Source organism: Heterodontus francisci, chromosome 1 (assembly GCF_036365525.1).
Source record: "Heterodontus francisci isolate sHetFra1 chromosome 1, sHetFra1.hap1, whole genome shotgun sequence".
NCBI lineage: Eukaryota > Metazoa > Chordata > Chondrichthyes > Heterodontiformes > Heterodontidae > Heterodontus > Heterodontus francisci.
Window position 1 is genome coordinate 94,753,909 of NC_090371.1, and position 22,074 is coordinate 94,775,982.

General features: G+C 41.7%; 1 protein-coding gene across 1 annotated transcript in view; it reads right to left on the reverse strand.

The window, feature by feature from the left end:
- The window catches only part of LOC137370916 (molybdopterin synthase catalytic subunit), a 45,193-nt gene extending 23,793 nt beyond the window's left edge, over positions 1 to 21,400 (reverse strand). Inside the window, exon 1 of the mRNA XM_068032786.1 lies at positions 21,280 to 21,400. Within this exon, the coding sequence (XP_067888887.1) occupies positions 21,280 to 21,400 (121 nt within the window). The remainder of the gene's footprint in view (positions 1 to 21,279) is intronic.
- Between the last annotated feature and the right edge of the window lie 674 nt (positions 21,401 to 22,074).

The following is a 22,074-nucleotide window of genomic DNA, read 5'->3' on the forward strand; positions in this document are numbered from 1 at the left end:
CCACGTGGTTTAATTTTGCACGCTAATCTTTTATGTAGGACCTTCTTGAAAGCCTTCTGAAAGTCCAAATACACTACATCCACTGGTTTTCCCTTATCTATTCTACTAGTTACATCCTCAAAATTCCAGTAGATTTGTCAAGCATGATTTCCCTTTCGTAAATCCATTTTGACTTTGTCTTCCAAGTGCTCTGCCATTACATCTTTTATAATGGACTCTAGCATTTTCCCCACTACTGATGTCAGGCTCACCGGTCTATAATTCCTTGTTTTCTCTCTGACTTCTTTTTTAAATAGTGGGGTTAAATTAGCTACCCTCCAATCCATTGGAACAGTTTCAGAGTCTATAGAATTTTGAAAAATGACCAGCAATGCATCTACTATTTCAAGGGCCACTTCCTTAAGTACTCTGGGATGTAGATGATCAGGCCCTGGGGATTTATTGGCCTTCAATCCCATTAATTTCCCTAACACCATTTCCCTACTAATACCAATTTCATACAATTCTTCCTTCTCACTAGACCCTATGTTCCCCAACACTTCTGGGAGGTAATTTGTTTCCTCTTTTGTGAAGACAGAACCAAAGTATGTATTTAATTGGTCTGCCATTTCTTTGTTCCCCATAAGAAATTCTCCCGTTTCTGACTGTAAGGGATCCACATTTGTCTTCACTAATCTTTTTCTCTTCACATATCTATAGAAGCTTTTACAGTCAGTTTTTATGTTCTCTGCAAGTTTACTCTCATACTCTATTTTCCCCTTCTTAATCAATCCCTTTGTCCTCCTAAACTGAATTCTAAACTGCTCCCAATCCTCAGGTTTGCTGTTTGTCTGACCATTTTATATTTCTCCTCCTTGGATCTAATACTATCCCTAATTTCTTTTGTAAGCCACGGTTGAGCCACCCATCCTGTTCTATTTTTGCGCCAGACAGAAATGAACAATTGTTGTAATTCATCCATGCGCTCTTTAAATGCTAGCCATTGCCTATCCACTGTAAATCCTTTAAGTAACGTTCCCCAATCTATCATAGCCAACTTGCGCCTCATACCTTCATAGTGTCCTTTATTTAGATTCAGGACCCTAGTCTCGGAATCAACTCTCTCACTCTCCATCTTAAAGAAGAAGTCTATCAAGTTATGGTCGCTCTTCCCCAAGGGACCCCGCACAACAAGATTGTTAACTAATCCTTTCTCATTACACAATACCCAGTCAAGGATGGCCTGTTCTCTAGTTGGTTCCTCCACGTATTGGTCCAAAACAACCATCATATACGCACTCCAGGAATTTCTCCTCTACAGTATTATTCCTAATTTGGTTTGCCCAATCTATAGGTAGATTAAACTCACCCATAATTACAGTTGTACCCTATTGCATGCGTCTCTAATTTCCTGCTTAATGCCATCCTCTACATCACCACTGCTGTTTGGGGGTCTATATACAACCCCTACCAACGTTTTCTGCCCCTTGGTGTTTCTTAGCTCCGCCCACACAGATTCCCCATCAGGATTCTCTGAGCTAATATCCTTCCTCACCATTGTATTGATTTCCTCTTTTACTAACAACACTACTCCACCTCCTTTCCCTTTTTGCCTGTCCTTCCTAAACATTGACTACCCCTGGATGTTCAGTTCCCATCCTTGGTCACCCTGCAGCCATGTCTCCGTAATCGCAACTTTATCGTATCCATTTACATCTATTTGCGCGGTTAATTCACCTACCTCATTGCGAATACTCCGTGCAATGAGACACAATGCCTTTAGGATTGTCTTTTTAACATTCTTAGTCATCTTAGCATTATCTCGCACTATGGCCCTATTTGTTTCTTGCCCTTGATTTCTATGCCTTCCAGTTTTGCCTTTGTGTTTCCTGTCTTTCGTTTCTATCCTTGTTTCCTCCTCCTCAGTCTTCCCACTCAGGTTCCCATCCCCCTGCCATTCTAGTTTAAATCCTCCCCAACAGCACTAGCAAACGCCCCTGCGAGGCCATCAGTTCTGGTCCTGCCTGGGTGTAACCCGTCCCGCTTGTACAGGTCCCACCTTCCCAGAACTGGCCCCAATGTCCCAGGAATCTAAATCCTTCCCTCCTGTATCATTTCTCTAGCCACACAGTCATCTGGTCTATTCTCCTGTTCCTATACTCACTAACACGTGGCACAGGAAGTAATCCTGAGATTACTATCTTTGAGGTCCTGCTTTTTAAATTTAGCTTCTAATTCCTGAAATTCATCTTGCAGGACCTCATCCCTTTTTCTACCCATGTCGTTGGTACCGGCATGTACCACGACCACTGGCTGTTCACCCTCCTCCTTCAGAATGTCCTGCAGCCGCTCCGAGACACTCTTGACCCTAGCACCAGTGAGGCAACATACCATCCTGGAGTCTCATTTGTGGCCACAGAAACGCCTGTCCGTTCCCCTTCCAATTGAATCTCTTGTTACTATGGCTCTCCCAGTCTTGCCCCCCCACCACTCCCGGAGAAGCAGAGCCATCCATGGTGCCACAAACTTGGCTGTTGCTGCTTCCCCCTAGGAGGCCATCCCCCCCAACAGTATTCAAAGTGATATATCTGTTTGAGAGGGGGATGGCCACAGGGGACTCCTGCACTACCTGCCTGCGCCTGTTACTCCACCTGGTGGACACCCATCCCTTTTCTGCCTGTGCAGCCATTACCTGCGGTGTGACCACCTCGCTAAACGTGCTATCCACAACGTCCTCAGCATCATGGATGCTCCACAGTGAATCCATCCACAGCTCCAGCTGTGCAATGCGGTCAGCCAGTAGCTGCAGCTGGACACACTTCCTGCACACATGGTCACCAGGGACACTGGAAGTGTCCCTGAATTCCTACATAGCACAGGAGGAGCATGCCACGGGGCTGAGCTCTCCTACCATGACTTACCCTTAGATTAAGCTCCTTAGTTACTCCCTTTAATTTAAAGTACTAATTACGCTACGGACCTTATTCCATTCCAAACACTACTTACTACAATCTAAAGTCCCTACCTTTACTTTTACTTCAGCTACTGAAAGTAGTAAAAAAAAAAAGGTAGAAATACCCACCTGTTCCTACTTACCAATCAGCTGCCTCCCCTTGCAACGCATCACTTTCTGAACTGTGACGTCAGTCGTGGAACTCTCTCGCGGTCCCTGTGACAGTATGCCTCTTTTTAAGCTGCTGGAACTCCCGCTTGCCGGTGCTTGGCCCCTCGCAGGTCCACCTTGGTGTCACTCCTTCCCACTGCCGCCGCTCTTTTAAACTGTGCCGGTCTCACTCTTTCCCACTGCTGTTGCTCTTTTAAGCTGTGCCGGTCTCATTCAGTCTCACTCCTTCCCACCGCCGCTGCTCTTTTAAACTGTGCCAGTCTCGCCCAGTGGCACTGAAAGTATAGACAGATAAGCATCGAAGCCCTGCATCATTTTGTTTTTTTATCTCAGCCATCCTGAATAACTGCAGCATCTCTTACCAGTGGGTAAAAAAGATTAACATGCCCAGACAATTATGGGAGCTTGCTGCAAAGGTCACTGTAAAGAACTGGGAACTAGTCATATGTCAGCCCTCTCATCCACAGGCATCAAGACAGGTGCCAAGAAAGGAGATTACAATGTGTACCGATCCTGTTGTTCAACATGCACACAGAAACAGTTATTGGCCCGCTGTGGTGCCTATTTCCAAGTAAACAAGCAATGTCAGCTTCGATGAGTTTTTTTCTCTCTAATGTTTTGCCAGATTTTTGTTGGCCTTTCAACACTTTCCTTTTCCAACTGGGTTATCATCTCAGTGCTTAGCTTGTTATACTGGAATCTTGCATCCAGAGCACATAACCCAGACATATAACGTGCTTTTGCTTCACATGTTTGCTTACCATCAGCTGCTTTGTTCTTAACTTCAATTATCTTGCTCCTCAGTTTATCTGTCCAACACTGAGCATCTTGGAAAAGAGAACTGAAATTATTATGTCTGCTATTGTCATGCTAGGCCCCCACCTGCCAAGAATGAGGCACATCAATTTTGTCATGAACATTGATTGTTAACTGTTGTTGGAGCAAGGAAATTACTTGTTAAACAGATCAGTTGTGGCTGGAAAAAAAATTTACGTACTAACAGACATTGAAGGTGAGGAAGCGCATTGCAGGGCCGGCTAAGGAGAATACAATCCACAAGGGCCAGGACTGATTAGACCAGCTGGTCACATGACTACCTGGCTGTTGCATGGTTTTCTTTTGAACTGGCCACAGAGAGTTGGAAATCAGAGTGTTTGTTTGCTCCTGGATTGAGATCTCTCTCCTGTCTGCTCCCATCTGTTTCTCACAAGCCTCTGAATTCACTGAAGATACATGAACCCCAAGAGAGAAAAGTCTCCTACAGCGAACAAGGTTTAAGAAGAATACTGGGCCCCAAAGTAAAGCAAGGTCTACTTACAATCAAGGGTTCTACAGTGAGCGTGAAGAACCGTAACAACAACTCTTCAGATATTGCCTCAAACTTTTCCACTTTATTTTTCTTCTGCTCTTTTCTGTCTCTATTTGCATGTATGCATGCTCGCACGGGCGCGTCCTGTATCCGTAGGCGTTAACCGAATGAGAGTTTAAGTTTAACAAATTTCAACTTTTCTTCTTTAAACCTGAGAAAGCCTGTTTGTGCTGGTTTCTTGCCTTATAATTGGAAAGCGATGAACAAGGATTCACGAAGAGGGAGCTAAAAAAAGTGTGTTTAAAATTAAACCCTGTTACGGTAAGACCAGGTGAAGGCTGAAAGGGACCCTAGACACCTTACTCACCGGGTCGTAAAAGCAATTTTCAGTCTACTAGTAACGCATTTGCATTAAATTTCTGTATGCACTATTCTGCTGAAGTCATTAAGCCATTACTATTAGGTGTCAGTGTTAACTCAATGACAGCACTCCGACCACTGAAGATCATGAGTTCAAGCCACATGCCAGAGACTTCAGCACATAATCAAGGCTGACACTTCAGCAGAATACTGAGAGAATGCTGCACTGCTGGAGGTACAATCTTCAGATGAGATAGTACACAAAAAGGTCCTGTCTTCTCTTTCAAGTGGACATAAATGATCCTATGGCCCTATTTCCTGCCCAATATTTTTCCTTCAACCAACACTGATAAAAACAGATTATCTGGGCATTATCTCATTAAAATATGGGTTTGCTGTTCACAATATTCACAACAGCGACTACACTTCAAAAGTACTTCATTGGCTCTGAAGTGCTTTGGGACACCTAGAAGTCATAAAAGGCACTATATACAGATGTTATTAGAGCCAAGTATATTTTCTGTTTAATTTCAGATTTTCAGCAACTGCAAATTCTTTTATTCCCACCATATTTCTCCACGTGCATCATCAGCTCTACTGCTTGTCCAACAATGGGGTGACCAAATGCACCCCAACAGGACACCAGTCATTATTTTGAACCATCCCATTGTGCTAGTCTCCACTTTAGCATAACAATCATTCATTATGTAGTCCTGCAATTATGGTATGGCCGGAATTTCCCCCGAACTGCTTCTACTCTGCCACTGTAACTTCACCGGATGTGCAGTGGTGACCTCATTTACTGCCATAAACAGAGTATGCGGCACATTTACGGCAAAGGTACGCAGCAAAGCAGGAGCAGGTCCAAAGAAACTCCCAGCCTATGTATTTGAGGAAATTACTGTAACATTTGTCAGAATTAAAATTGATCTAAGCTGGCCAAACGCCTTTTCAAAATTCATGAAGTTCATGATGAAACTGCCATTTATATTTATACCTTTGGAGACAATTTTGCCAAATGCAAATATCTAATTGTTTTTATACCAAGGCCGTTTGCCACACTTTCTCTTTCTTACAGTGTTACTAACCTTATTCAGCAACATAAAGTTAAATATCTTTCCTGAGTCTGATCATGAAGCCATCCTACATTTTTCATTATTGCAATCATTGCTTCTATGTTTGGTAGTTGTCTTCCCTCCACTCCATAGAATTCTTTTCTCATACTCACATCAAATTTTATTGATGCATTCTTTCAGTTGTCATTATCTTCTTTGGCCTCCTTGTCTCGAGAGACAATGGGTAAGCGCCTGGAGGTGGTCAGTGGTTTGTGGAGCAGCGCCTGGAGTGGCTATAAAGGCCAATTCTAGAGTGACAGACTCTTTCACAGGTGCTGCAGATAAAATTGGTTGTCGGGGCTGTTACACAGTTGACTCGCTCCTTGCGCTTCTGTCTTTTTTCCTGCCAACTGCTAAGTCTCTTTGACTCGCCACACTTTAGCCCCGCCTTTATGGTTGCCCGCCAGCTCTGGCGATCGCTGGCAACTGACTCCCACAACTTGTGATCAATGTCACAGGACTTCATGTCGCGTTTGCAGACGTCTTTAAAGCGGAGCCATGGACGGCCGGTGGGTCTGATACCAGTGACGAGCTCGCTGTACAATGTGTCCTTGGGGATCCTGCCATCTTCCATGCGGCTCACATGGCCAAGCCATCTCAGGCACCCCTGGCTTAGTAGGGTGTGTATGCTGGGGATGTTGGCCGCCTCGAGGACTTCTGTGTTGGAGATACGGTCCTGCCACCTGATGCCAAGGATTCTCCGGAGGCAGCGAAGATGGAATGAATTGAGACGTCGCTCTTGGCTGACATACGTTGTGTCATTATAATCGCTACCATAATTGGCCATTTCTGTTGTTGTTAATTTCTGGTGACTTTCCAGCTTTCAGCTTACTTTTTTCATTTTTGACTTCTAATTCAAATGGCCTTATTTTTAATCTCAAATTCTTCAGTTTTTCTGTTCATAAATTCTTGAAAGTGTTCAATCTAATTTTTTAATCTTGCCACTTTCTGTAGTCAAACCTGTAGCTTTTATTTTGCCTTTTTCTGCCTGATAAAGATTTTGTCTCAAGTCTTCCTTACTAGCTGCCTGCTCTGCTTCATTGGCTTTACTATCTATCCATTCCTCTTGGCAGTCATAGGGACATAGGAACAGGAGTAGGCCATTCAGCCCTTCGAGCCTGCTTCGCCATGCAATAAGATCATGGCTAATCTGATTGTGGTCTCAACTTCACTTTCCTGTCTGCTCTCCATAACCCTTGACTCCCTAGTCTATCAAAAATCTATCTAACTCAGCCATGAATAAATTCAAGGACCCTGCCTCCACTGTTTTCTGGAGAAGAGAATTCTAAAAACTAACGACCCTCAGAGGAAAAAATGTCTCCTTATCTCCGTCTTAAAAGGGAGACCTCTTATTTTTAAACGGTGTCCGTAGTTCCAGTCTCCCCCACAAGAGGAAACATCATCCCAGTATCCACTCTATCAAGTCCCTTCAGGATCACATGTTTCAAGATCACCCCTCATTCTTCTAAACTACAATGGGTAAAGGCCCAGCATGTTCAACCTTTCCACATAAGATAAATCCTTCATCCCAGGAATGAGTCGAGTGAACCTTCTCTGAACTGCCTCTAATGCAATAATCTTTTTCAAATAAGGAGACCAAAACCGTACAGTACTCCAGATGTGGTCTGACCAAGGCCCCGTACAGTTACAGTAAATCTTCTCAACTTTCATACTCCACTCCCCTTGTAATAAGTGCCAATATTCCATTTGCCTTCCTAATCAGTTGTTGTACCTGCGTACGAACTTTGTGATTCATGTACCAGGACGTCCAGATCGCTTTGTACCACTGAGTTCTGCAATCTCTCCCATTTACATAGTATACTACTTTTCTACTCTTCCTGCCAAAGTGGACAAGTTCACATTTACCCACATTATACTCCATCTGCCAAATTTCTGCCCACTCACTTAACCTTTCTATATCGATTTGTACACTCTTTACCTCCTCTTGCCAACTTACTTTCCTACCTATTTTGGTGTCATTGACAAATTTAGCTATAATACATTCAGTCCCTTTATCCAAGTCATTTATCTAGATTGCACATAGTAAGGCCCCAGCACTGATCCCTGCGGCATTCCGCTATTTAGAAAAAGGCCCATTTATCCTGTTAGTTAATTAGTCCTTTATCCAGGCTAATATGTTACCCCCTATACCATGCATGCACTCCTAGCACCCTTTGATTTCCTTATTCTTCAAAATATTTCTTGAGTCCTGACATCTTCAGTTTTAGTATTTCCTCTTCTTCTACCAGCTACTTCTCTGTGACAAGCTTTGCACATAGGTCCAGAAACTTCACTCTCAATTTGAACGTGTTATGCATTTTTTCACTGTAAAACAAATGCTCAGTACTTTTAATCTCTAATTAGCAAATCGTCATTTGCTGAGTCAATTCTGTTTTCATAAACTGAACGTTACTTTCAGTTTGCAAATCACTTGGTAGTAGTCCCTTCCTATATTTGCAGCTATGAGGTAATCACCCATTCCATGTCCTCCTATTATTTTAAATCTGATTCTTTTGAATCTTCATATTGCTTTCTGGATATTTTTGCATGCAGAAAGTATTCTTAGTACTACTAGCTTGTTTGCAATGTAGAACTTTGTAAAATGCCTCCAATTTTCATTCACTGTAAAATGCCCTTCTTATGTATTGTAATTTTATACATGGACAAAAAGTAATGCAGAAATAGTGCCAGATTTGCAATAATTCATATTCACAGATCTGTGACAATCCAGGAGATACAAATACAAACTCCATTGTATCTTCCTAAACAATGAATCTGCCCCGTTTTTCTAAAATTTAACATATATCTGAAAATGTTAATAATGAGCCTATATGGAATGTAAAACTTATTAAATTTGAATGCAATACACTCAACTTAGCTTTGATCATCTCCAGTTGGTGTGATCCTGCATTTCAAAGGGTTTCACATCAAGCACAGAATCAATCATTTAAAATTTCACAACATTAAAGCATATATTTTCTACAGAATTTGAATCATTTTGCTTTATACCATGAACAAAACAAACCTGGGCTGAAGTAAAATAGCTAGAATACTAAATGATTACTTTCTGGAAGTATTCAAGAAGTACAACGCCAGTGGCATGCCATACATCATAGACAGTCCCACAACTAAATGTAATAGCCAAGCACAAAAGATGCAAAAGTTAAATTTTTTAAAAAGACTTGCATTTATATCATGTCGTTCATGACTTCAGGATGTCGCAAAGGGCTTTACAGCTACTGAGGAAATTTTGAATTGTAATCACTGTGGTAATGCAGGAAACCTGCTAGCCAATTTGGGCACAGCAAGATCCTACAAACAGCAATATGATAATAACCTGAAAGTCTGTTTTAATGATGGTGGTTGAGGGATAAATATTGGACAGGTCATGGATAAAAACTCCCCTGTTCTTCTTCGAACAGTGCCGTGGGATCTTTTACATCCACCTGAAAGGGCAGATGGGCCTCAGTTTAACATCTCATCCAAAAGACAGCAGCTCCAACAGTGCAGAATTCCCTCAGTATTGCACTAAAGTGTCAGCCTAGATTATGTGCTCAAGTCTCTGGATTGGGCCTTGAACCCACAATCTTCTGGCTCAAAGGCAAGAGTGCTACCACTGAACTACAGCTGACACAGATATCGATAATAAAATCAATTAGACAAAATGACAACACAAGCAGATGTTGGATGATGCAGAAAGCATTTGATAAAGTCCCACATGAAAGCTTTATGTGATTAAGGTAGTGGGCATTAAAGGCCTGCTACCCGACCCAAAACCGATGGGACCCGACGACATGTGTCAGATTCAGGTCCGGCACACACACTATTAATTGGACTTGAAAGGTTGTTTAAAAAGATGAAGACTGGAGCCACGAAGTCAGTGATTGTTTGGTCATGAGTTAAACAGAAACCCATGGAGTTGTGCCCAGACAGGTTGTCTCACACTGAACCAGTATCTGTATTGCTTAAAATAAACACAGCAAGTTTATCCAGTGAGCAGCTGAGATGCAGAGACCAGGAAGGTCCTGAGGTGATTATTATAAAATATACAGTATTGATATAAAAATATAAAATGATCACTGTCAGGACTCTAGTCTACACACATACAGTATGATATTTTCTGAGCCTTCAGGCAATTGCTGTGTTTATTTTAAGCAATACAGATACTGGTACAGTGTGAGACAACCTGTCTGGGCACAACTCCATGAGTTTCTGTTTAACTCGTGACCAAACAATCACTGACTTCGTGGCTCCAATCTTCATCTTTTTAAACAACCTTTCAAGTCCAATTATAGTTTTTGTTGTTTATCTGCACAAACTGAAAAAATGAAAAACTGATTTGGAATCGGAAGGTAGGTAAAGTGAACATTCCGGTGGTTGGGTTGGGCTTTTTTTTCCAGACCCAAGCAGGCCTTTAGTGGCCATCCTTGGTAAAATTTGGAAGGGAATAAGGATTTTGCTGAGAGAGAGGAAGCAGTAGGCACTGCTGGCGTCAGGCTGGACAGATGTACTGAGTGAAATACCCTTGGGATCAGTTCTGGGGCTGATATTGTTTCTAGCTGATCAGTATGAACGTTGGTAAAATTAATAGGTGACACTAAATTGGGAAAAGGGAGATGGTTGGGTGTCATGTCTGATACATTAACCAAGGAACTGGACATAATATGCCAGTGGGAGGAAGTGTGGAAAATTAAAATTACATATAAATAGTGGAAGACATTATACAATTGAAGATTAAAAAGAGTAAATACTAATTCAAATGAAAAATATTGAATTAGTTTGAGGACAACGCCTTCAGTTTTGAAAAGAGGTGAATGAGAAGGGACCTTATAGAGATGATTGGGGGTTGAGGGATAATAGGTGAAGTAGAAAAAAGGTTAATTCAGATTCAACATGGTTGCTATGCTTGCTTTGTAATCCATATCCGAGGGACTGCCTTTCCCCCTGCTCCAACATAACCAGCAAATCTGCAATTATGTTCCCTCCGCCCATTCCCATGCAGTTACCTCTGGACTGTCCATGATTCCATCCTATGCTTTCTTCTTTTCCTCATTTACAAATTGCCGCTCAGCACCATTATCCACAGGTACAAGTTTCCATATGTATGCTGATGATACCCAGTACTATCTCTCCACCACCTTCATTGACTCAAAACTGCCTCTACCCAACAATGTTGTGGATGAACGAATACTTCCTTTATTTTAACATTCGTAAGATCAAAACAATCGTATTCACGTCCGCCATAGACTCCACATCCTTGCTTCTAACCCCATTAAATTGTCGTCACAGGCTGAATCAGGTAGTGCACCATCTTGGTATTCTTTTTTCTTGATTAATTCTCGAGATATGGGCATTGCTGGTAAGGCCACCGTTTATTTTTCCTCCTTAGTTGTTCAAGAAGGTGGCAGTAGGCCTCTTGGTGAAGGTGCTCCCACAATGCTATCAGGTAGGTAGTTCCAGGATTTTGACCTAGCGATGATGAAGGAACAACAGTATATTACCAACTCAGGATGGTGGAGAACTTGCAGGTGATGGTGTCTTGTCCTTCTAGGTGGTGGAGGTCACAGATTTGGAGGTTTTGCCAAGAAGCTATGGTGAGTTGCTACAGCGCATCTAATAGTAAGTACATACTGTAACCACAGGTACACCAATGGTGGAGGGGGTGGAAATTTATGCGAGTGGATAAAGTGCCAACCGAGTGGACTTCTCTGGATGGCATTAAGCTCGGGTGTTGCTGCAGCTGCATCCATCCAGGTGAGTTGTAAATATTTCATCTTAGTACTGACCTGCATCTTGTCGAGAGCTTTGAGAGGTCAAGAGGTGAGCAACTCATGGAAATATATAAAAGTTACAACACAGAAAAAGATCACTCAACTCGATCAGTTCATACGGTGTTTATCCTCCATGCTAGCAACAATGTCCTAATCACATTTTCCCACCCTGTTCCCTCACCACTTTCTCCCATTTTTCCTTCATCTATCAGTTGGGGGAAAGCTACTGAATCAATCAGGGTTAGAATGACTGAGCACTTAGACAAGTATGAGCTGATCAAAGAGAGTCAACATGGATTTGCGACAGGTGGCACTAATCTAGTTGAACTTTTTAAAAGAGGTGACGAACAGACAGACAGGAGAATGTGTATGGATATTGACTATATGGATTTCCAGAATGCATCGGATAAGGTGCCAGACAAGAGAGTAGCAAAATACGAAAGCACACTGAATTGGAGGTAACCTTGTTATATGGGTTGATAATTGGTTGTGAGGCAGGAGACAGAGAGCAAGGATTAAAGGGTTAATTCTGACTGAAAAGATGTAACAAGTGGTATTCCCCACTGTGATGGGCATTCCATTACACTCCTGAATTGTGTCTTGTCGATGGTGGGAAGGTGAGCCACATGCTACAATATATTTCACAGGTCATTCTATTGCTTTGCTTATGTCTATTTTTCCTTTTCCACTTGTTCTGTTCCATTTTAAAAGCTGTTCATCTGTAATATCTTTCAGTCCTGAAGAAGGGTCTGAGACTTGAAAACTTTATTTCTGCTTCCCCACAGATGCTGTCTTACCTGCTGAGTATATCCAGATTTTTTCTGTTTTTGTTCTAATGTATTACAGGAGTCTATTTTATTGAAGGACTGTGCTTAAGAAACAGTCTTCTCATTCTATGTAGAATAGTCACCACTAAAAACAGAACAACACTCTTTTGGGCTAAGTTACAAAGCTGCAACCAAATAAAAAAAATGCAATAAGCAAATTTAGTTTATAAATTCCTCTGAACCAGTCACTTTTTCAGCATCAAAATATTCTATGCTCTTGCGCATTCCCCATTTTCATCACTCCATTATTGGAGCCGTGCCTTCAGTTATCTAGGCCCAAAGTTCCCTCCCTAAACCTCTCCGCCTCTCTGACCCTCTCCTTCTCCTTTAAGACACTCTTTAAAGCCTACCTCTTACGACAGGTAACCAAAAGCTTGGCCAAATATCTCAAGTAGCTTGGTGTCAAATTTTATTTGATAACACTCCTGTGAAGCCTCTACGGATGTTTTACTATATCAAAGGCACTATATAAATGCAAGTTGTTGTATCCAAGCCAACTGTGTGTTTTTTTTAATTAATTTTCTTTTGCCTAATTTCACCAGTTTCTTTAACTGCTGTCACTTAAATGATATAGCCAAGATTCGTATAACAAGTTCTGGCTGCCATTTAGGTTTTGATCCAACAAACTTTGAAGGCAGCATCACATGGCAGGAAGAGAAAATGAGGTTATTCTTTCGAAGCACCTATCACATGCCAGCAGACAGCCTACTTTTTCCAGTATACAACTGTGATAATTTGGAAATCTGCTATAGCAGTTATCTTGTATACAGATCTACATTTAAAATTACATGCATGAATTTTGCATTGCACCTAAACTAAAAAATGTATTGATAGTTAAAGGCTCTTCGTGATACGTGAACATGCTACTTGCATACGGTTGTCATAAACAAAGGTTAACTACACATATCATCTTATGAGTAATTCAAACCCAGTCCAAATTGTGAATGAAATTTTATATTTTAGAGCAGAAACATGATCTGAGAAAGCATTCAATGGAAATATGTAAATTATTAATGGATACTGTATTAGCACATTCTGAAAAGAAAGCCAATTGCTACAACCCTGGATTTAAACAACTGTGATTAAACATCAAGGTTCAAAACACAAGGTTTCAATTACTACTGTAGTTACTATTGGGAAATTACTGCATTCAACTGCATTCATCAGCATACAATACTCAGAAATTACACCAACTAACTAACTAAACATAGTTACTTTCCAGCTCTAACAACGTCTTAGTTATTAATTCTTGGTCATTTTGTTTTTGTATTTCATTAAAGATCCCATTATTTTTTTTACTAAAAAAACAAAAAATCATAAGTTCTATGTATTAAATCCAATCTCTTCTGAAATCATAAATATCATGTATACACAGGAATTCTTGTTCAGAATTTAAGTTACTTCCATTTTCTCAGAAAGATTCTCACAAAACTAGTGGGTGTATCAAAGCTAGCTGCTGGTCACAGTGAATGATTCAGGAAGACTGATTGTTCCAACTCTGAAAATGTATGTGGGATAATTACATCACAATAATCTAGGATGACAGCCAGCCTTACAGAAAAACCTTGATGAACATTTCTACAGCAGGCCTTTCCAGCCTCATTTATATTTAATAGGATTCATCAAGTTTGAGACAAATAACAAAGTGACCTAGTTCTATGTCTCACCATTTAAAAATATGTTCTACTTATTTAATTTGTTTGCAATGTGACTCAGGGCTTTACCCCAAAAAATTTCAAGCTGGCCAAGTCCTGAAGGACATATCTGCCACACTGGGCCTGCAGTAGGTAGTGAGAGAACCAACACAAGAGAAAAACCTGAAAGGTCACAGACCTGAAGCATTAACTGTTTCTCTCCCCACCGATGCTGCCAGACCTGCCGAGTACTTCTCGTACTTTTTGTTTTTATTATTGTGTGATGGAATACTCCCCACTTGCCTGGATGAGTGCAGCTCCAATAACACTCAAGATGCTTGACACCATCCAAGACAAAGCAGTCCACTTGATTGGCACCCCATCCACCACCTTAAACAAACAGTCACTCCCTCCATCACCGGCACACTGTGGCTGCCGTGTGTACCATGTACAAGATGCACTGCAACAACTCGCCGAGGTGTCTATCTCGAAGGACAAAGGCAGCAGACGCATGGAGACAGCACCACCTGCAAGTTCCCCTCCAAGTCACACACCATCCTGACTTGGAAAGATTTTGCTGTTCCTTCATCTCCCTACCCAACAGCACTGTAGGAGTACCTACACCACACTGACTGCAAAGGTTCAAGAAGGCAGCTCACCATCAGTTTCTCAAGGAAAATAGAACTTCTGGCCTTGTCTGCAACACCTACATCCTGTGAATGAAAAAAAAAAAGTAAAATAGTAGAGCAAAGTTTGGGAGGGGGAGGCGAGGCCAAAGTCAGAGGAACAGTTTGAGAAAGTGAAAACTACTTGGAAGAAATGCTTCAGAAACTCAGCAAGTGCACAGGTCTTAGCTTTGATTTAAGTATGTATTGCATAAGGGACATGCACTTTACAAAATCTGGAGGGGAAAAGGGGCGGTTATCCAGTTACGGAACAGCAACGGCAGAAGCCAGACCTGGGTCACGAGTTACCAGCCATTTTCTAAATGACAGATGGTACCTGGTGTGAGAATATCAGCAAGCAGTCATGGGAGAAGATTAAAGAGGTGGATGACTGCCAATTCCCACTTTTAACGAAAACAGAAAATGCTGGAAACACTCAACGTGCTAGGCAATATCTGTAGAGAGTGGAAGGTAGAGTTAACATTTCAGACCTACAGGAGTAGTCTGAAATATAGAAATCAAAAATATCAAAAGTAGAAAGGGTAAATGAACCTAAAACCTAATATCCACTATGTCTCGTCAATTCAAATTACTGCCCGGATTTATTTACAAATAACATGATTCACAGAAGCAAAAAAAGTCAAATATTGTCTAATTTAGTATCTTAAGTAGAAAGCTAGAAGTTGTCCACAAGGCACTAAAATACTATTTACAGAAAATTGTCTTTTACAGTTTCGCAGAATTGGAACCATTTCTTCGATGAACTTGTGTTCCTTTTCATATTTTAGGACCAACCATCTTCAGCTGCTTCATCAACGACCTTCCTTCAATCATAAGGTCAGAAGTGGGGATGTTCGCTGATGATTGCACAATGTTCAGCACCATTCGTGACTCCTCAGATACTGAAGCAGTCCGTGTAGAAATGCAGCAAGACCTGGACAATATCCAGGCTTGGGCTGATAAGTGGCAAGTAACATTCGTGCCACACAAGTGCCAGGCAATGACCATCTCCAACAAGAGGGAATCTAACCATCTCCCCTTGACATTCAACGGCATTACCATCGCTAATTCCCCCATTATCAACATCCTAGGGGCTACCATTGACCAGAAACTGAACTGGAGTAGCCATATAAATACCGTGGCGACAAGAGCAGGTCAGAGGCTAGGAATCCTGAGGCAAGTAACTCACCTCCTGACTCCCCAAAGCCTGTCCACAATCTACAAGGCACAAGTCAGGAGTGTGATGGAAATACTCTTCACTTGCCTGGATGGGTGCAGCTCCAACAACATTCAAGAAGCTCAACACCATCCAGGACAAAGCAGCCCGCTTGATTGGCACCCCATCTACAAACATTCACTCCCTCCACCACCGATGCACAGTGGCAGCAGTGTGTACCATCTACAAGATGCACTGCAGCAATGCACCAAGGCTCCTTAAACGGCACCTTCCAAACCCGCGACCTCTATCAACGAGAAGGACAAGGGCAGCAAATGCATGGGAACACCACCACCTGCAAGCTCCCCTCCAAGTCACACAACATCCTGACTTGGAACTATATCGCCGTTCCTTCACTGTCGCTGAGTCAAAATCCTGGAACTCCCTTCCTAACAGCACTGTTGGTATACCTACACCAAATGAACTGCAGCGGTTCAAGAAGGCAGTTCACCACCACCTTCTCCAGGGCAATTCGGGATGGGCAATAAATGCTGGCCTAGCCAGCAACATCCACATCCCTGAATGAATAAAAAAAAACATACACACATACAATCCTCAGTGTCAAAGTGAAAATAAGCCTCAAAACCCCCATGCAACTTGGTGCATTTTCAATAAAATGACATCACTTAAAAGTTCATATTTCCATATTTTTAGTATTTTCTAGATCAGATCATGACTGACTGGATTAGACTTTGTTTTGTGGATAGAAATAACTGGGTAATCTTCCACACTGTCTGGCAGATGCTAGTTTCAGAGCTGCACTGAAACAGCTTAGCCAGGAAGCAGCTAGTTCTGGTGTACAGGTTTTCAGCACTACATCCAGAATGTTGTCAAGATCAATCCTTTATGATGTACAACACACTTAGCAGCTTCTTAATGTCATGCAGAGTGAACCAAATTATCTGGACTCTGGGATCTATGATGAGGACCTCAGAAGGAAGTTGTGTAGGATTATCCACTCATTATGTTAAGACACTTGCAAACACTTGCCTTGTCTCTTCTAATCACATGTTTGGCTTCATGATGGTTGAGATGGGAATGTTCATGAGCTGCTTCCTCCTGTTAGATGACTGGTTGTCCACCACCATTCTTGACTGAACATGGTAGGGTTAGAAAACTTTGGTCTTATTCGTAGATTGTGGGACTGCTTTGCCTTGTCTATAGCCTGCTGTATTTTGTCTTTAGCATGCAACAACAACTTGCATTTATATAGCACTTTTAATGTAATAAAAACATCCCAACGTGTATCACGGGAGCGTTATCAGACAAAATCAGACACTGAGCCACATAGGGAGATATTAGGACAGGTGATCAAAAGCTTAGTCAAAGTGTAGGTTTTAAAGAGCAACTTTGGAGAGGTATAAATGCAGAAAGATTTAGGGAGGGAATTCCAGAGTTTAGGGCCAAGGTAGCAGAAGACATGGTCACCAATGATGAAGCAGAAAATGGTGGATGTGCAAGAAGCCAGAACTGGAACAATGCAGAGATTTCAGGGAGTTGTAGGGCTGGAGGAGTTACAAAGATAGGAAGGAGTAAGGACATGGGGGATTTAAACACAAATTTGAGAGTTTTAAAATCAAGGTAGCTTCACTAGGTTGGTACCTCATTCTGGAGGTATGCCTAGTGCTGCTCCTTCTGCAGTCCTATTGAAACTTCCAGTGGTGGAAGCAAATGCAATAATAAAAAAGACAATTGGATAAACAGAACTACAGAAAAGTTATGGCACAGAAAGAGGCCATTCAGCATATCGTGTTTGCGCTGGCTGAAAAGAAAACTAGCAGCCCAATCTAATCCCACCTTCCAGCACCTGGTCCGTAGTCTTGCTGGTTACAGCACATCAGGTGCAGGTCCAGGTACCTTTTAAATTAGTTGAGGGTTTCTGCCTCCACCACCAATCCTGGCAGTGAATTCCAGACACCCACCACCCTCTGGATGAAAAAGATTTTCCTCATGTCCCCTCTAATCCTTCTACCAATCACCTTAAATCTGTGCCCCCTGGTAACGGACCTCTCCGCTAGTGGAAACAGGTCCTTCCTGTCTACTCTATCTAGGCCCCTCATAATTTTGTACACCTCAATTAAGTCACCCCTCAGCCTCCTCTGTTCTAAGGAAAACAACCCTAGCTGATCCAATCTTTCCTCATAGCTGCAACTTTCAAGCCCTGGCAACATTCTCGTAAATCTCCTCTGTACTCTCTCCAGAGCAATTATGTCCTTCCTGTAATGCGGTGACCAGAACTGTATGCAATACTCCAGCTGTGGCCTAACCAGCATTTTATGCAGTTCCAGCATTACATCCCTGCTTTTGTATTCTATACCCAGGCCAATAAAGGAAAGCATTCCATATGCCTTCTTCACCACTTTACCTACTTGTCCTGTCACCTTCAGGGACCTGTGGACATGCACTCCAAGGTCTCTCACTTCTTCTACCAGTGTCAGTATCCTCCAGTTTGTGTATTCCCTCGCTTTGTTTGCCCTCCCCAAATGCATTACCTCACACTTCTCTGGATTGAATTCCATTTGCCATTTTTCCGCCCACTCAACCAAACCATTGAGATCATTCTGGAGTCTACAGCTATCCTCTTCACTATTAACTCCTCGGCCAATTTTTGTGTCATCTGCAAATTTCCCAATCATGCCTTCCACATTTAAGTCCAAATCATTACTATATACTACAAACAGCAAGGGACCCAACACTGAGCCCTGTAGAACACCACTGGAAACCGCCTTCCATTCACAAAAACATTCATCGACCATTACCCTTTGTTTCCTGTCACTGAGCCAATTTTGAATCCAACTTGCCATATTCCCCTGTATCCCATGGGCTATTATTTTTCTGACCAATCTGCCATGTGCCTTACTAAAATCCATGTAGACCACATCCACTGCACTACCCTCATTAATCCTCCTTGTTACCTCCTCAAAAAATTCAATTAAGTTAGTAAGACACGATCTTCCCTTAACAAATCTATGCTGACTAAACCTGATTAACTGTGCTTTTCCAAGTGGCAGTTTAGCTTATCTCAGAATTGATTCTAATAATTTGCCCATAACCGAGGTCACACTGACCGGCCTGATATTATTTGGCCTATCCCTCGCACCCTTTTAAAATAATGGAACAACATTCTCAGACCTCCAATCCTCTGGTCCCTTGCCTGTATCTAGTGAGGATTTGAAGATGATCCTCTGACCATCCTCTATTTCCTCCTTGGCTTCCTTTAACAGCCTGGGATACAATCCATTCAGACCTGGTGATTTATCCACTTTCAAGGATGTCAGACCCTCTCGCCCTTCCTCTTTCATTATGCTTATTGTATCTAATATTTCACACTCCTCCTCTTTTACTACAAATGTCTGCATCAGCCCTCTCCTTTGTGAACAGAGAGACAAAAAACTCATTAAGAACCCTGCTCACATCCTCTGCATCCCTGCATAAGTTCCCTTGTACATCTCTGAAAGGCCCTACCCTTTCCTTAGTTATCCTCTTGCTCTCTAAGTACTGATAAAACATTAGGTTTTCCTTGATTTTACCTGACAATAATTTTTCATGTCCTCTCTTTGCTTTCCTAATTTCCTTTTTACTTCACCCCTGCACCCTCTATACTCCTCTAGGGTTTCTAAAGTATTAGGTTTTTGTGACTGTCATAAGCTTTCTTTTTCTGCTTTATCTTACCCTGTATGCTTCTAGATAACCAGGGGGCTCTAGATTTGGCAGTACCACCCTTTATCTTTGTGGGGACATGTCTACACTGTGCCCATAGAATCTCGCTTTTGAATGCCTCCCACTGGTTTGCCTTTAAGTAGCTGTATCCAGTCCACTTTCGCCAGATCACCTCTCAGCTTTGTAAAATGTGCCTTCCCCCAATTTAGAATTTAGAATACTTGAATGGGGATAACTTGCAGGGCTATGGGCAAAGATTAGGGAAGTGGGACTAATTGGATATCTCACCGAGCCGGCCCAGGCACAAATTACCTCCTGCTGTACTGTGTCATTTTATGATTCTATGAAATAAGGTTGGTCTTCCGGTTTGACAGTGATCCAAGGAGTCGAGGATGCATCTGACCATAACACCAGATTGTTGTGATACACAGTTTTGATGCTGCTGCCACAGTACCTCACAGGTGCCCAATTTTGGGCTACTGAATCTGTCATTAGTCTGTTTCACTTAGCATGAGGGTAGTGTCACACTACATGATGAAAAATTTCATTGAGACGAGACATTATCTTCACATGGACTGTACAATAACTCCTACTAATTCTATCATGACACACGTCTCTGTGACAGGTAGGCTATTCAAGATAAGTAGGTTACTTCCTCATATTGGTTCCCTCACCACCTGATGCAGGCAGAGTCCAGTAGCTACATTCTTCAGGAATCAGCCAGCTCAATTAATGGTGCTACCACCGAGCAACTCTGGTGGACATTGGAGTCCCCTACCCAAAGTACATTCTTTATATCCTCAGAGCTTCCTCCAAGTAATGTTCAAGATCAAGGTGAACAGATTCATCAGTTATAAGAGGGTGAATGGTAGACAGTGATCAGGAAGAGATTTTCTTGACCTTGCTTGACCTGAAGTCATGAGACTTCATAAAAGGTCCAGAATCAATGCTGAAGGGTCTTGTGGCTACTCCCACCTGACTGTTTATCATTGTGTCTCCACCTCTGGTGGGTCTATCATGCTACTGTGCACACCCAGGGAGATGGTGATCATATAGATCAGATTTGATTCTGAGTGTACAACCAAGTTAGGTTGCTGCTCAACTAGTCTGTGAAGAAGTTCTCTGTATTTGGCACTAAAACCTAGATATGATGAGTTTCCAGGATTTTGATACAATTCCTGGGGATCATGGATCTGGATCTGTCTGATTTCTTCCTTATTTATGAATTTTGTAGTGGTTGGTTACAACTTACTGGCTTGTTCGGGCATTAAGAATCACATATAAGCTAGTGCCCTTCCTGAAAGACGTTACAATTCCAGCAGCCTTTGTGATTATTTTTCTGGTTCCAGCTTAAAAATCATTAACTGAATTCAATTTCACAACTTACCATGGTGAAATTTGAAGTCATGACCTCTGGGTGACTGGTCCAGTATGATAACCACTAGATTACCTTACACAGGGTATTGTTAACTGAAATATTTACTAAAAATTTAAGTCTCCAGTCCATCATCTCCATTCAGTTAAAATCCACAACTATAAATTTCAACTGGTGCCCAGAAAAAGTGTGTGCCATTGGTCATGTTATGTTTGAATTCCAGTTGGGCAATTTAACTGCTTACCAATAAACAATGACACTGCTCCACAAGATGGAGATTTTACTGATTCTGCAACTTCATCTGTGGAAAGCTTCTCATATGTTACTTTTATCAAATCCTTGGGTTTGTCTTCCAATTCATACATGATAACTACAGAAAGGAAATGTAACAAGTAAGTCAGTCAATCTGCTGTTGATAACTACCCATCAGACTGATCAGGTGGTCATAAAGATCACTTGTTGACCTTAGAGACATTTCTGCACTAGGCGACTTTAGCAAATCAAAATAATCCAAAAGTTATTTTTATAGTTCAATACATTGTTTTGGCATTTAACATGTTGAGAGAGAGCAGGAAAAACACGAGTAAATAAATAATTATCAGGAAAAGTTAAATATAATGGGAAGTACTTTCCAATGTAAATTACATCCTACATCGAGTTTGTTATGGCCAGGTGAGGTGGGGGTCTCAGGCTCCCCTCTTGCCCCTTCCTCTTATTTGACCACAACAGGGTTTATTCCTTTTAAACAGTGGCTGTGATTACTACCTCTGAGTGTTTTACCTTTTTCCTTTACTGTGATCACGAAAGAACCAAATCAGACAGGTTTTCTTGCGTTTACACAAGAGGTATGTTTATTATACTTGACACTCTAACCTGATTTAAAAATACTCTTTTCAGTCCCAGGTCTTGATGAGAAGGTGGCAGAGACTTGAAAATTTAGTAGTGGCCAAGTATGCATTAGTAATAGTCTTGCCTTCACTAACTGCGCAAGTAGGAATTATTGGTGCAATGAGATGGAAGTTAGTTCTTCATCTTTTCA